The sequence below is a fragment of the Pocillopora damicornis genome, chromosome 12 (assembly GCF_964200805.1).
Source record: "Pocillopora damicornis chromosome 12, jaPocDami1.2, whole genome shotgun sequence".
NCBI lineage: Eukaryota > Metazoa > Cnidaria > Anthozoa > Scleractinia > Pocilloporidae > Pocillopora > Pocillopora damicornis.
In genome coordinates this window covers 17,008,342-17,023,517 of record NC_142681.1, presented here as the reverse complement: position 1 = coordinate 17,023,517, position 15,176 = coordinate 17,008,342, and the positions used below count along the sequence as shown (strand labels likewise).

At 37.8% G+C, this 15,176-nt stretch overlaps 2 protein-coding genes across 3 annotated transcripts; one reads left to right on the top strand and one right to left on the bottom strand.

The window, feature by feature from the left end:
* Positions 1-957: 957 nt before the first annotated feature.
* Positions 958-5,979, bottom strand: LOC113675569 (uncharacterized). The gene is made up of 2 exons (XM_027192163.2): positions 5,904-5,979; positions 958-2,361 (listed from the first exon to the last, which is right to left on the bottom strand). Exons 1-2 carry the CDS (start codon positions 5,922-5,924, stop codon positions 1,618-1,620), a joined length of 765 nt encoding a protein of 254 aa, XP_027047964.2. The 5' UTR covers positions 5,925-5,979; the 3' UTR covers positions 958-1,617.
* Positions 5,980-5,983: 4 nt separating this feature from the next.
* On the top strand, positions 5,984-13,739 carry LOC113675573 (bleomycin hydrolase). Of its 2 annotated transcripts, XM_089188863.1 has the most exons (9): positions 5,994-6,183; positions 7,187-7,567; positions 8,340-8,432; positions 8,614-8,769; positions 9,674-9,826; positions 10,559-10,626; positions 11,129-11,246; positions 11,811-12,101; positions 12,872-13,739. In XM_089188863.1, the coding sequence occupies exons 1-9, from the start codon at positions 6,016-6,018 to the stop codon at positions 12,926-12,928; spliced, it is 1,485 nt and encodes a 494-aa protein (XP_089044989.1). In that variant the 5' UTR covers positions 5,994-6,015; the 3' UTR covers positions 12,929-13,739. The 2 variants fall into 2 exon arrangements, with proteins under 2 accessions (XP_027047967.2, XP_089044989.1); XM_027192166.2 differs by lacking the exon at positions 12,872-13,739 and having other exon boundaries at positions 5,984-6,183; positions 11,811-12,579.
* Positions 13,740-15,176: the final 1,437 nt, after the last annotated feature.

The window sequence follows — 15,176 nt, the reverse complement described above, 5'->3', positions numbered from 1 at the left end:
AAAATAAAACTGCATGTAATTGCCCTATACGGATATATTTGATTTTGACTGCGCGATTACAGCGATATCGACTTGACATATTGCTATATATTATTGTGGCGCTACTCGCTGCCTCTTTTTGTTTACTTCATTACAGACATGACAGTATAAATGAGGAAGACGTATACGCGCTGTTTGTAATTACAACCTTACAATATTTTGCTATTTCCAAAATGACTTGATATTCCTTGAATCTCAGGGTGATCATTTTTGTTCGAAGCTAAGAGTTTGAAGTCACAATTTGCATCATTACTCATTCGAAATAAGATCATGAGAGAATTTCCATACATCAACTTAATACAGCGAAATCCGCAACTGTCACACTGACCGAAACAAAGGCGTGGTATCGGGAAGACCCTTCTCCCTTTCATAGTATTTCAGCTACAAAGCCTTCCGTTGAGAGACTTCCTTTTTGAAAATAGATATATTTTAATGTTTTTTTATATTTGTAATTGACTGGAAATGAGACGAAAAGAAACTAGATGAATGTCGGTATCTGAGCAATTGTGCACCTACCCATCCCCTAATCCAACAGCAGTTGACTGATAACAAGTTTGGGTTAATGTTGGGCAAGGGGAGGGGTAGGTGCGCAGTTTCTCCGATACTGAATTTGCACTCGTGATTGAAGATTCCAAGTGTGTATATCTTTATGCCTCTACAATTGAAACTCTGTCAGTTCATTCGCTTTATATAGGCAAATCTGATGCGTAAGCTTTTCATTATTTGCCACAGCGATTTATTGTTGATAACCAGGTTATGGTTATTTGGCGAAGCGACTGACGTAATTGCATGCTTGCTTGCACACTGCCATGTGAAAAAATTGTTACAACGAAAGTCTTGCCTACCGAGGCGTATGTTTAGTATTGCCGTACGTTACGTTCAATGCGCACCAAATATAATACTGTGCTCAGCAAAATGTTTCAGATGAAATCAGTGCACTTTATTCTAATCATTTGCAACCAGAGATATAGATGAAAACAAACGGTACAGTATATCAACATGTAGATGTCACGGAAATGTGACTTGAATTCAACAGCAAATTAAATTAATTAAATCTCACAACTGTTCTCGTCAACGAGCTGTTTGTAAACTAGCTTCCCTTGAAGACTATTTTGAATGTTGCGAATGCCTGCTTCAGCAAACGAAAAACCTCCATCTACAGGGAGATTATATTTTCGTTAACATATCCATAAAAAGCGAGAAACAACATTTGAAACTAAATATATAGATGAAAACAAACGGAATAAACATGAACATACATGCCACGGAAATGTGCTCATTCTGATATATTCCGCTTTGTCTTGAGACTTGAATTCGATAGCAAATTATATCCCTCAACTGTTCTCGTCAATAAAAAACTAGCTTCCCTTGAAGACTATTTTGAACGTTGCGGATACCTGCTTCAGTAACTAAAAACCGTCATCTACAGGGAGATTGTGTTTACGTTAACATATTCAAATTACAAACGTTACGGTGTTTACGAGAGGTTGCATCAAAATAACGTCACGTTTTTTTTTTGTCATGGAACGACCCACAGATTTACAACTTTTTATGCAAGCATAAAGTGAACCAGATTGTTCAAGACAATATTGGTGAAATTTCTGCAATGTCCTGCTCTCCTCCGTCGTTATTTTCATTTGGATTTGGTCTGATGAGTTCCTTCCAAGGAAGGTATAACACGAGAAAGCTGGTAGATGACACAACAAGTATTATCTGTATGCTCAAGACCCAGATGTCCGACTTAAAGTCAATACTGACATGGATGACGTTTGAAGCTATTAGAAGCATTAAAACGCTCACTAGTATCAACACAATCATTGTGCTCCATTGTATTCCTTTCAGAACTCTTGTTGTTTTAACCATAAGAATTCCACTAGTGACCACATTAAAGGCAAACAAGAAAAGCTTGAATGCTCCATAACTTGCACCTGTGGCCACTCCAATATCGACAACAAGTTTGTAGCAGACAACCGGGATGGTCCCATTCTGAACGGCAGGAGTACTGCAGTTCACAGAATCGTGTGGCCCAACTTTTCCTGCGATGCGTGCGTAGCAAACCCTTGTTGTGTCGTTTTCATCGCAGCTATGGCTTACCTCGAGCAGAAGAAGCTGCCAAAACATGGTCCCCACAACATAGGCTAACATAACAAGCGACAACGAAAACCCGTTTAAAGTCTTTGACAAGGTTTTTTTATCGGCCGCTAAATTAATGCCTTTTAACAGAAACACTGTCTCTCCGGAACCATCAGCCTTCTGCTCCTCTTTGAAAATTTCGCTGAACACGTTTTTAAGGACGAAGCGCTGGATACTTCTGGCATGGTTCTTAAAGAATAACCATATAAGCAAAAGGGCAATCAGCACAGAGAGTGTAACGAGAAGGAAAGGTGTCAATATGAGAAACGTAATGTAATCAGTCGGCCCCCACATAACAGAATACCATGAGGTACGCGCTACAACGTTTCAATGAATGGCTTGATGAATGAACCTCGTTGAATATGATTATGCAAGCCTCGTTTCGATTGAATCCCTTCAAACCGTATCGGAGGGATATTACTCTCTGAGTGTGGTGAGCTACTAAGTCAAGATACCATGCGTTAAAACTTTAATGTTACATTTATCATCGACGTAATGAACTCTCTTTGTAGTATTAGACAACACAGAAAAAGGAATAAAGAAATTTTACGAAAGGTGTTGAAATACAAGATAACACTTGAACCCAAGACAAACAAACAGAAGAAAATGATGCACTACTGTCGGCTTAGATAGAAGTGTCGAGTAATCTTGTCCTCAGGTTAAACGTTTGCAAGATAAAGACGCAAAGTAGAAGGCATGTCGTCGATGCAAGGTAATTAAAGGAAAATCAGTGCTCTTCTACACGCTTGAATTCTTTGTAGTGAACCGAATCGCCCTCAAGCAAAACTGGAATGTCAGCTTGACAAGCGAACGACATGCAATATGTTAGCCGTTTGGGTTCTGTCAATTATTAGTCAGAAAAGAAATCCGGCTCTACAAATAAGCAAATTCAAAATACCATTGCTCTAACTGCTCAGTGATAAAGCCAGTCCGACGGAAAAGTGTCACTCATTTTATGGAAGAAATTCCTTCTTCTCTCGCCAAAATTTTTCATTTTCACGGATAAATCATCACTCAAAAGACTTAAATGATATAGAAATCGGAGACAATCGAAATGGAATCTTTAATTAAGATTATAAACAACCTCAAGCTGAAAAGACAAAATTGTGGGTAAACGATCTTTTGTGCATGAAACAAGCTTTGTATGTTGGCAAGCTTTAGCGATTTTGTGCTTTAAGGTTAGAATAAAGCTACATTTTGTTGAAAACTGTCAATTTTGTTTTGTTTCGCGATAATTGGTACGCTCTGCCGATCAAGGTTCTCAAATGACTGAATGACTGGAATGACCGGCTTGTCGAATATTTTTCAGAAATTTTAAAAAATTGAGGCAACCTATTCAATTCAAAACTATGATATGTCGAGGAGAAACTGCTAGGCGATCCTGGGAAGATTTACAACTTTCATGTCTAACGCTCGTTTTATGCTGGGCTAAGGATCAACATCCGTGATTTCATTCAGAAGCCAACTTCAATTGCGTTACATAGGGAAGGATATCCTGGTCAGGAATCCGCCAACTGTTGTGAACAATGCACAAGTTCAACTTCAAAAAGGGAACTACCACCATCCTTCATCACAAAGAGGGCCAATTATGCAGATTCCAGCACGGAACTTGCTGTGCGTTACCAATAAAGTTCTTTGCACGGCGTATATGGTATTCTCATGACAATATACAACAAAAATATGCACAAAATGCAACAATATAGTGTCGGAATGACCACCTACCTCGTTTTCAATACGAGGGTTACGTATAATTTATGAGCCTTTCCATCACTTCGCTACAAACCTTTGCGTGGGCTTAACTACCATTAACAGCTCAAGATATCATCATGAATTTAAACTTGTATGGTCTTCTCACCGCATCACCACCTTTCTCGTTACTTTGATTCCCCCTATGAACTGCAGGCGCTGCTGTTCGAAATGGAACCATACACGTAATTCTTTACAAGATCGTTTTCAATTTTGGAGTTGCCATTGGTGCAAGCTATAAAGCATTCAAGCTTTCTTTGTTGGATGTTAATTTGGGCGCAATCGGATTGTTGATGATTGCAAATCCAAAAAATTTAAGGGCGACACAATTCGTTGTCGGGTTTCTGTTTGTTACCGGGGCTATTTCGATGATAGCTGTCAGAGCCACCATTCCTTCGGTTGCTATCTTTTTGTCAAATGACCTAACTACTTTCTTCTAGATAGTAGCAGCGGCAGGCATAGCAAGCGGCTTCATGTGCCTTATTCCCTTGAACAACCTTATCGTGCTGAATATCGCAAATATTGACGCGAAATACACAAGCTTAGAAATCTTGCTGCAAATACAGACGCCAGCTAGAGGCTTAAATCTTGATCTGAGTCGGATTAGTACATGAAAAAGTTGTTGAAACAGTGTTGCCGTAAAAGTTGGCTGAAATTTTCCCGTTGTTCTAAGCATATTCATATACTGTAGCGTATCATATATATTGTAGTGTTAGATCGTTCACTCGATGCTATACTTTGGTCTCTTGTCTGAAGGGTAGTGCAGTGTTGTTACAAATTTAAACGAGAACGGTAACAAATGGTTTAGACTTCCCCATACCAAGGTACACAATTATATAAACTTCAAAAATGCTTATTTTGAGCACAGCCGCCCACTCTCGCGCAAGTATGTCGCTGCATTTTGTAAGCAAAACAAAAGGACTCTCGTAGGTTTATTGCGCTTTATAAAATGTTCAGAGAAATGCACGCGCCCTGATTGGTCAGAACGAGTATGTCATATTTACACAAAGCACGCGCCTTACGTCACACGAGTGCACTTCTCTCGTGTTCTTAAAAATTCCCACGTGCCTATAGAACTCAACAATGCACTTGGCGCGTTTTTTACTTCTGTAACAAAAACAGCTGGCTTAAATTTCTTTCCCGGCTCTAGCGACAAACAATTCATATTTGATTCTTATTAACTAAAGCGAAATATGTTTTCAATATAATAAATCTTTTATAGACCAAGCTTGTTCGGTCAAGATGACTGGATATTAGACCCGTTCTCTTCGGGTGTTTTAATAAAAACGAAGAAAATCTTTGCTTCACGCTCGGTCAATAACGCATGGTATTGTGCAACGGTGTTTTGTCTACTGTGTAAAGCGTAATTAGCATATTTTGTGTTTACATTTAACAAAGACATCATGCAGATGCAAGTCATTCGTATTTGGACAGTGTACAAGTCGTATCGAATAAAACTCGCTGCTTCGGCATTATACCTCGATGTGTCCCAACTGTCAAAAATCATAGTACCCACGAGAACACTGAAAGTCAGATATGTCGCGAAGATGTGGGATCTTTGAATAACCGCGCGCACGGCATGATCCAAGCATCGGAAGCGAACAATTTCGGCGGAATGTATTCAAAACGTGCAAGCAAAGATGCATTGGCAGTTTTTTTGAAAACGACTGTCTGTATCATCTTATACGTATGGGGTCAGAGAGATTTCTGTCAATAAAAAAAGTTTCAAGGGAAGACTGTCTATCAGTTATCTCCAGTGTAATTATTTCGAGTTTTAATTCAACAGCCGAGAAGTACCTTTGCAGTAAAACTCATAAATTCGCGAACAGCAAAAATATTTAAGCAATGTGTTTATGTTTTCAAGAAAAGTGAGCCATGGGTTAGGAAACAAGACTGAATATTCTCTTAGCACAAACGCATTAGCGTCGTCAACTGAAAAAGGGTATCAAGGATGGTCTATCAAAGAACGTTACTTGAACACTTACCACATCTGAATCCATAGCCATCCATTACCAGTCTTCTTTGGAGCCTTTTTGACACGGCTGCAGAGGACTGGAAAAGGCTGGAGACAAAATAAGGTTTTCTTGAGATCTAAACATGGCGAACAGTGGGGTGGAAACGGATCTTTTGTCCGAAATACAGAACGCTTTTCTCAGCGAAAAACAAAATCTTGTAGTTCAAAACGTTGGAACTCAATATGATCCAGTCGAAGTTTGTCTGGACAGAAGTGTGGCCGAAACAGTCAATCATGTCTTCAAACACAAGGTAAGAGAAACGGACGAACGCTCTCGGGTACAGTTTTTACCTATTTATGTTCCGGATGATACGAGTATTGTAGCTTAATTATTGCGTCTGGCTTTGAACCAATCGCACGTTTACACTGTCGTGCTGCAAAATTTTTTATTTTTTTAATGTAAAGAGTATTTTGATCGCCCATTTTTCAGTTTTAAACTTTGACTCGGCCACGACCAACGTAGGTTCGTTGCGTTATCAGTAATCATGTGATGTTGCTTAAGGGAATAATTTCACTCGGGAATTTCTCATTTTCATGCCTGTTAGTACCTTTAGAGTCATTTGAGATAAGGCATCAAAACCTAAGTGAAATGAATGTGATTTGATGTTTGGGTGATTGGCATACATTGCATGATTATTTCTTTAGGACTCAATGAATATTTGAGTCAGTCAGTTGCATTATTAAGGTTTGTGAAGGACCCTCAACCAACTGTGATAAATCGCATTTTTCCCCATACTCTTTTTTTTATGAAGATGGGGAGAGATTTCATACCTGAAACTCAACACTAATTTGGATTTTTGTCAGAATTAGTAGTTATTTATTACTGGTTGCAGGTACCAGTTTTGAAGAGAGTTTTTCTCCAAACAACAAAGATATTCGTGAGATATTTTGTTCCTGGTGCCATTCTTTGAGATTGGAACATGATGCCTTATATCATAAAAATTCTTAGCCCTTTCATTTCCAAAATCTCATTAGTTTATCTCCTCACTGTCTGCCATAAAATTCTTAATGAGTTAGTTTGGAGAATTCTGTATTAGATCAACTTATAATCCTCTTCTTTATATTTTTGTTTATCCCCATCACTTCTCTGCTTGATATTGTACTGATATTATAAGGAGAAATTCTGTTTTGGTCACTCAGGGGACTGTTAAAAGGTTCAGTGTGATTTTATTTTATGTTGGATATATTGAAATGTGAATGAGTAAGTGTGTTTTAGATGTTAAGGATAAAATACATACTTTATTAATATTTCAGGTCAATGAAGTTAAACCAGTAACAAACCAAAGGGCATCTGGACGATGCTGGATATTTGCATTTTTGAATGCAATTCGCCAAAAATTTGTGCAACACTTTAACCTGGAAGACTTTGAGTTTAGTCAACAGTTTCTCTACTTCTGGGACAGAATTGAAAGGTCATATTTTTTCATAAATACTTATGAAGAACTGGCTCGCAAAGGGGAAGAACCTGATGGGCGATTGATGATGTTTCTTTTGTCCAACCCTTTAAATGATGGTGGTCAGTGGGACATGCTTATCAACCTGGTGGAAAAGTATGGCCTGGTGCCAAAGGCAGTCTGGCCTGAAGCATTTACATCTAACAGGTCCATGCGATTGAGGAGGATAATCAATCACAAGGTATGCTATAAAAACACAAAACTATGGTATGATCTCAAAGTTTGAAATTATAACCCCCACTTTTTCTATGAATTCAACATATTAACAATATAGCAGAGACAAAAATGAATTCAAGCCAGGGGATGTTGAGGAAATTTGGCAAGGGTTCCAGATGCAGAAACATCTTGAAGGGTCTTTCTTTCCCCAGCTTCATTTGAATTGAATATTAAAACTGAATTTGTCCATGGACTGATCTTGCCCACTTGAGCTACTGACATCTGTACAGTCATGTAAGAACAGCTAGAGATGCATTGAAATCATTAGGAATTGAGAAGAAAGAGGGAGTTGTTGCACATAATTGGCCCATTCCATGCAGTAGTTAAGTAATTTCATATAACTGAAAGTCACAATGCATATGGAAGACAGTGTCAAATTTAGGGTGCTAAGAGGATGTTTCACATGACATGCACCACATTAGTTATAAAAGGACAATGATGTTGAAGTTTTTTCCTGATTCACATGGAACAATTATACATACAATCACATACATATATCACAAGTTATATCATTTTTAAATAATGACTTCCCACATTAGCTGATAGACTCAGCATTCACTCTGTGAAAATAATCTCTTGTGAGAATCCAAATGATGAACTAAGAAAAAATAATGAAACAGCCACAAGAAATGTACACAAAATGTTTCCTTCACTGTCATGCCTTGGTAGATGATAAAATCTTATCTTTCCACCATCCTGGTATCAAGCTTGCCCATGACTTAATGTTGTCTTTGCAGCTGCGAGAATATGCTGTGCAGCTTAAAGAACTGGTGGACAAGAAATGCAGTGAAGAGGAAATGAAACAAGCTAAGAAGAAAATGATGACAGAGGTGAAATAAGTCATTTCTGTCTTGTCCTAGTTTACACCTTTGAGCTTCTTTTGATCAGATTCTCTCCAGGTTGATGTTGATAATAAAGATGCAGTGATTATTGATGTACCACAAGGACAGAGATTCTAATGGAAAGTTCTACTTATTTTGCTTATTCCATTTTTTTTTTTTACAATCTTAGGTATATAGGATAACAAGCATATGTCTTGGCACTCCACCCAAGACTTTTGAGTGGGAGTATATTGACAAAAGTAAAAAATATTGCAAGCTTTCAGGATTAACTCCGCTTCAATTTTACAATGAGCATGTCAAACCAGTTTACAACCCGCTTGACAAGGTATGCAATGCACTTGTATATGGACAATGATAATGTTTAGCTCTTCCGATTAATCACCCCTGAATCACATAGTAAGGTCAAGAGAATGAAGAAAATGATCACTAACTAAAGATGCTTTAGATTGTAAAACAAATTCTCCTCGTCAACACCTTCAGAAATGTATAGAGAACAGTATGGAGAATATGCATGCTGATGTTAGGGTGTAAAGGGTTAATTGCTATACAGTCCAGTTTAAATGAATCATGTTCTGTGATAGAGCTTCTAGGTTACAGACTGGTTAACCTAAGCTTATTGTTTATTTAATTGTTATAATTCAGATCTTCATTATTGATTCTTAGCTTTTGATAACAGATCAGTGTTTATCACCATTTTGTTTTCTTCTTCAATAAACCAATGTCTTTTATGATTATAAAAATGGAAAGATTACTTTCTATTGAAGATTTTTCCCCAGACCCTAGCAATACAACAGGAGATATACTGGCCCTAATGTTAACAAATGAACTTAACCCTTTTACCCTCATATCAAATTTGTTATTCTCCTTACTGTCAACCATACAATCTTGTTATGTTAGTTCAGAGAATTTAGTATTGAATCAACTAATTATCCCCAAATTGATATTTTCCTTTATTCTCGTCACTTATCTGGTTGATATTGTATTGATATTGTAGGGAGAAATTCTGTCTTGGTCACTTGTGAGAGTCAAAGGGTTAAAAGAGAACCAGTTGAGAAAGGATTTCACAGATTGAAAATGACCAAATCGGAAAAAAATTGTACAACATTTTGTCATGATGAATGGAATGTGCTAATTTAGTTCCTTCAAGATAACCCTCACTGACCCTCCAGAGATCTTACCAATATTGTAGGCTTTAACCACTAGATCTTTGTTACATACATGTATTACAGGTGTGCCTAGTGAACGACCCTCGAAATCCTTACAACAAACTGCTGACAGTAGAGTACCTCAGTAATATGGTGAATGGACGGCGTGTCTTATACAATAATCAACCTGTGGAAGTTCTCAAGAAGTTGACAGCTGCGTCTCTTAAGGACAACGAGGTAAGGGATATGATATGTCTCCTTCTCTAAATGCACAAGTCAAGGGCTGCCTCTTGTTACCACTGTTGGTTTATTTACAGGCCCTTTTTGAATTTTGTTGTTTTTTTCCCCTTGTAATGAACTAGTTGGCTAATGCATAATTTTGTTAGGAGTGTGCCATCAACCAATCAGAAAGTGGGCTGTGAGATAGTTTACTCACTCTGGTTGGCAGACGGAACTCAGTATTTATTTCAGTTTCCCCTCTTGCAGGGCCAGTCAATAAACTTAGAAAAGTAGTTATTTCCTCGATGTACAGTGTATTAAGTATGCTGTTTAATTCTTTACCATGAGAAGATGTTTGGATAAATTGGTATGCCAGAGGGAACAGCCTTGTTGCAAAAAAGTCTGATTAAAAGAAAAAAATGGACTACAAGGCAAAATGTTTCCCAGGTTGTGAGCAGTCACCAATTGACTATTAGAGGTTTTTTTTCGTGAGCAGTTGTCACACATGAAGAACAACATGACTGCTATTAAAGTATTCTGGTCAATGGAAGTCAATTTTCTGTTGGTTTGGGAACCAGCTATTTTTTTTTTTTTTAGTTATCAGTTTCGTACTTTTTTATTTGGAACTCTTAAGCACTGTGCACGTAAAGGTATAGTTAAGATAGTTTGTAGAGCATTGGCAAACACAACTTTCCAGTAAATCTCATTGCCTTTTTGAAGAAATTAACTAGTACTTTGTCTTTTCTTCAGGCAGTTTGGTTTGGATGTGATGTTGACAAACATTTTGAAAGAAAGATTGGAGCACTTCATTTGGACATGTAAGTTTACAACGTTGCTTTCATATTTACTTCTTTATCCGCAGTTCACATGTATGATTTTCATATAATCTCAGTTATTTATTTATCACTTCATGGGTTTATTGTTGGCTTGTTGGCTCAGTTGGTAGAGCACTGCGCCGGTATCGTAGAGGTCATGTGTCCAAATCCTGTACAAGACTGAACTTTTTTCAGGCTTTATTTCCGTTACTGCTCAATTAGTGTTCATTACTGTGAATATCGCTTTCGTATTCACTTCTTTATTAATTCTTCTTAATTGATTTTCATATATTCAAAGTTATTAGTGACATTCTTTTTTAGAAAGTTTGTTTTTGTGGCGTTAGAGAGTAAAACGACATGTTTCATATATAGAAAGATAAATAAATTAAGAAAGTTTATCAATAAGTTGATTATTTTTTTTTCTATACGTTGTTACACGGTTTCTGTTACTTTCTCTGTCTCTAGAAGCTTGACACTGTATATTTCCTGTTTTTTTCCTCTGCAGTCATAGCTATGAGTTGACATTTGGCATTTCCATGAAGTATTTAAACAAAGCTCAGCGTTTGCTGTATGGTGGATCGCTCATGACCCATGCTATGGTGTTCACTGGATTTTCCTGGGAGGTGAGGATTGTCTGTTCCAAGCTTTCAGTTAGAAAAACAGCTGCGCGATAGCAAACAGCGGGACAGTATCGGCGGAGCGAAAAAACACGGCGGGGCTGGGTCGGATCATATGACGTTCGTCAATCGACCTGACCCGAATCCCCTTCGTCCTTTTTTGTCCGTCGCTACTATAGCACTCCGTTTTACTTCCTAAACATCTGAACCATGCAACGGTGAGGAGCAAAACAAGGATGCAGTGAACTCTACGTACAAAACTGTTCTTGGACTTTTAATCCTCTCTTTGCCTCACGTCGACAAAGTGTTGAAATGTGTGGAGAGAAAGATAGCTCACAAAAGTGACCTTGGTAAATTTTATTTCTTTAAAGCAGCATGGCGTACTTTCAAGAGAAGAGGTAGAAGAGACATTGTAAGGAGGAAATGATAAGGATAGAGAAATAGGGTAAAAAGTTTGCGTGGGAAAACACTTGCTCTCAATTAAGACTGAAAAATCTGAAAAATGAACTACAAGAAGTCTTGGAGGAATATAATCGCCTTTTACAATTTGTTCTTTCCTTGGATTTTCAGGAAAACACCAAAACTACAGACACTGAAGATCCTTTAAAACCAGTAGAGGAAGGTGCTGCAGTGGACATTAAAACCATGAAATGGCGTGTGGAGAATTCCTGGGGTGATGAGAAAGATAAGCCAGGCTACCTTATGATGACGGACAGCTGGTACTCAGAATATGTCTATGAGGTTGTTATAGACAAGAAATATGTTCCGGATGATGTGTTGGGTGTCCTGCAACAGGAACCAATAGTGCTGCCTGCTTGGGATCCAATGGGGTCCCTGGCGTGTGTTTCGTGTGACAATGAGGTACAAATATCTCATTTGTAATAATTAGTAATGATCCCTTGTATTGATAAGTTTGTATGGCACGTTTTCATAGTATTTAGAAAATATGTATCTCATTTGTGATGATTAGATAATTCACTATTATTCTTATTGATAATATTGTAACGCACGTTTTTATGATATGCAGCAAATATTGAGTGGATAGAGGGTGATCTCATAATTATTTTCCTAGGCGTTCCGGCTGACGATTACATGCCACGTATTTGATCGAATAAGCGCCCACGCTCTAGTAAGCGCCCTTCACGGAACAAGCGCCCACCCCTCCGGCTATAATGTCAAATAATCGCCCCCCTCCCCCTCCTCCCTCACTTTCTTAAAAAAAAAGTAGGGATTCAAGAATATCTAGCCATGAAAATTCAAGAAGGAAAGTAACTTGGAAGGCAAGTTTTAACTTTTTTTGTCGAGATAACAAAATAAAGGTAAACAAGTTTACATTTCAGAACTTTGCGTCACGGACTTTTACACTGAGTTCAGGTGGTGATAGACCAAACAACTTCAACATTCTTCGAGATAGATAGCTCCTTGGTACTGGAAAAAAAAACTGCTTCACATTTTGACTTCAGATCGTATAAGCCCCTTGGTTTCTGGAGAACCCTTGCCATTTATTAAAATATTGTTTTTAACAAGTATTGTAAAATTACTAATTTCGTGACGTCATTTTATGTTTTCTCTCCCTGTGAAAATTGTGTTTAAAATATCATTACCGTAAGGAATACATGTTGTTCTTTCAGACGGTAAAAAATAAGAGATCAATAGGAAAAGATGTAAGTACCAGACCTGCAATGTAGATGGTAATATCGGATGAAAAAGGAGAATTATAGTGAAGCAGCTGACCGAAGCATTATTGCGAAACATGGTGGCCTTCGGCTCGATTTAACCGATATCGAAGTCGTTCGGAGCCAAATTCAGACAAACCTACGGCTCTCAGCCTATATCAGAGTTTTTTAGTTAAAAAAAAAAAAAAACAGCTTTCTTGTGAGAACCAGATGTTGACAATGAATGCATTGTTAGGGACTGAGTAATTGGCATGCTGACTGCAGTAATAAAACTGGAAAAAATAATTGCTTTTTAAGCACATACTCGGGTGGATTTGTAATTACTTATAGTTTTACCTGATTGCAGTTTAGGCTGTGGGATGTCTGTCTTTTCTTTATCTTTTATACAATTTTTTCCTGATTGAATTTTCTACCCTTGGTGATGAAAATTGTATTTATTTGATTATGTTATATGACCGATAATTGACGGTTGTAGCTACAAGCTGTCGTGAGCAAGGATTCTCTAAGGTAGATCTGTAGGGGGCCATGAAATCGTCATTTCTGCCCCTGTCGTTTAACAGTTGGTAATCATGGACTGTCATTGTACCAACGCTGGTACCCATAAGCTCCCAGCTCGGTTTTTTTTTTCTTTTTTTTTTACCTTCTCCCTCTTCAGTCCCTAAAAAAGCGTGTGAGGAATGCTCGGCCGAAGGTGCTATTTGCCCCCCAAAACAGTGAACTTGTACCTATCAGTCATTAGATGCTAATGATGTTGTACGTTTGTTTTTGAGGAAAAAAAAACAACTGCATATCGATAATAAAAAGAGAAACTTCTGTCACTAAATTGTCATTAATGCTTTATTTGTGCACTAGACTACATGTACAGTCGAAATAACAGAGTATACTGGCAACTTCAAATCTATCCTCTGAAGCTTGTCTCTCGTTGACGATTGAAGTAACTTGTGCCTCCTTCGCCACTTTGCTTTTCTTAGAGCGCTAAAACATAATGATAATGTTAATTTTAAAATTAATTTGTTTAAGTAAAACTGTGGAATGAGTAAATAGTAACAATACTATATAATAGCGGAGCTCGCAGAGCGTAGCCCCATAATTATACAAAATAGTAACCCATCAAGCCGAAAAAATTTGGATGTACGACCGTACGACTGTACAAGGTGCTACTTTTGACATGTGTGGTCAACTGTACCGCGGGCACGCCAACGCCTCGGCTTTGTTCAGTAGTCCAGTGGTCAGTGCACTGTCCAAAGGTGCCGCGCTCTACCAGCTGAGATAACAAGCCCACTGGGAGCTGGTCATTACGTTGGTTCCAAATATATTGTAGATTAAGAAATGAATATGGAAGCGATCAGTTGGTTGAGCACTGCACCGGTATCGCACGGGTCATAAGTTCAAATCCCTACAGGCCTGAATTTTTTTCAGGCCTATTTTTGTCACTACTACTTAAGTTTGGTGTTCATTACTGCGGAGATCGCTTCCATATTCATTTCACTATCCGCAGTTCACATTTACAGTATTTAGTATAACCATAATAACAATGATGACATTATAACCACTAACAGTGATAATAATTAATGATGATAGTAGGCTTGATCAGAGCATTCAAGGATGATAAAATTCCTGCTTCAACCTAATTAAAGTTTCATTTTTAGCGAGAATTCCGGTAATTTTGCTTCAACTCTTTTCGTACGGAATGTGTTTTAAGCACAGTTTCGTGCTGAGACGTTGGGGTCATTAAGGCACTGAATCATTCATGCTCAAAATTTACAAAAATTATTTCTGTCATGCAGTCAAACTGGAATATTTTCTGGTAATGACGTACTATCTGAACAAGATGCAATGCGACTGCATTATATCTCGTCCGGAATATTTGCTGGTGATGACAAACAGTTTGACAAATTAAAGTTTCTTACATGTTTCGGCAAAAACGGGGTTACGGATTGTCATCGTGGGTTTATACATTTTCTATATGAGATACAATCGTTTGTGTCACAATGCATTAATTTCGTCGCGTTTCAAATTTATACTGCGAGACCCATTCAGGCGATTTGTATAAGACTTGGAACAGTACCATAGAAATTACAGAAGAATGGATGCCGATGATCAAAAATACAACATCGGAAGTGCCGTGCCACAGCACGCTAGGATAGACATAGCTGGCTGCTTGGCTGCAAATTAATTTAAAGCAATAACGATGGTACTTCTTCTAATAAAAGTGAATCTTTAATATATTCTGACTGGGAATGTTCTCTAGCATAAAAAA

What these genes read in the sequence shown, in the direction of transcription:
- LOC113675569 (XM_027192163.2), bottom strand. Translation starts at nt 5,924, where the DNA reads ATGGCTATGGATTCAGATGTG. An exon ending in TGGCTATGGATTCAGATGTG is followed by an intron (nt 2,362 to 5,903) that starts GTAAGTGTTCAA and finishes TTATTCTTTAAG; the next exon opens with AACCATGCCAGAAGTATCCA.
- LOC113675573 (XM_089188863.1), top strand. Translation starts at nt 6,016, where the DNA reads ATGGCGAACAGTGGGGTGGAAACGGATCTTTTGTCCGAAATACAGAAC. An exon ending in ATCATGTCTTCAAACACAAG is followed by an intron (nt 6,184 to 7,186) that starts GTAAGAGAAACG and finishes TTAATATTTCAG; the next exon opens with GTCAATGAAGTTAAACCAGT. An exon ending in GGAGGATAATCAATCACAAG is followed by an intron (nt 7,568 to 8,339) that starts GTATGCTATAAA and finishes TTGTCTTTGCAG; the next exon opens with CTGCGAGAATATGCTGTGCA.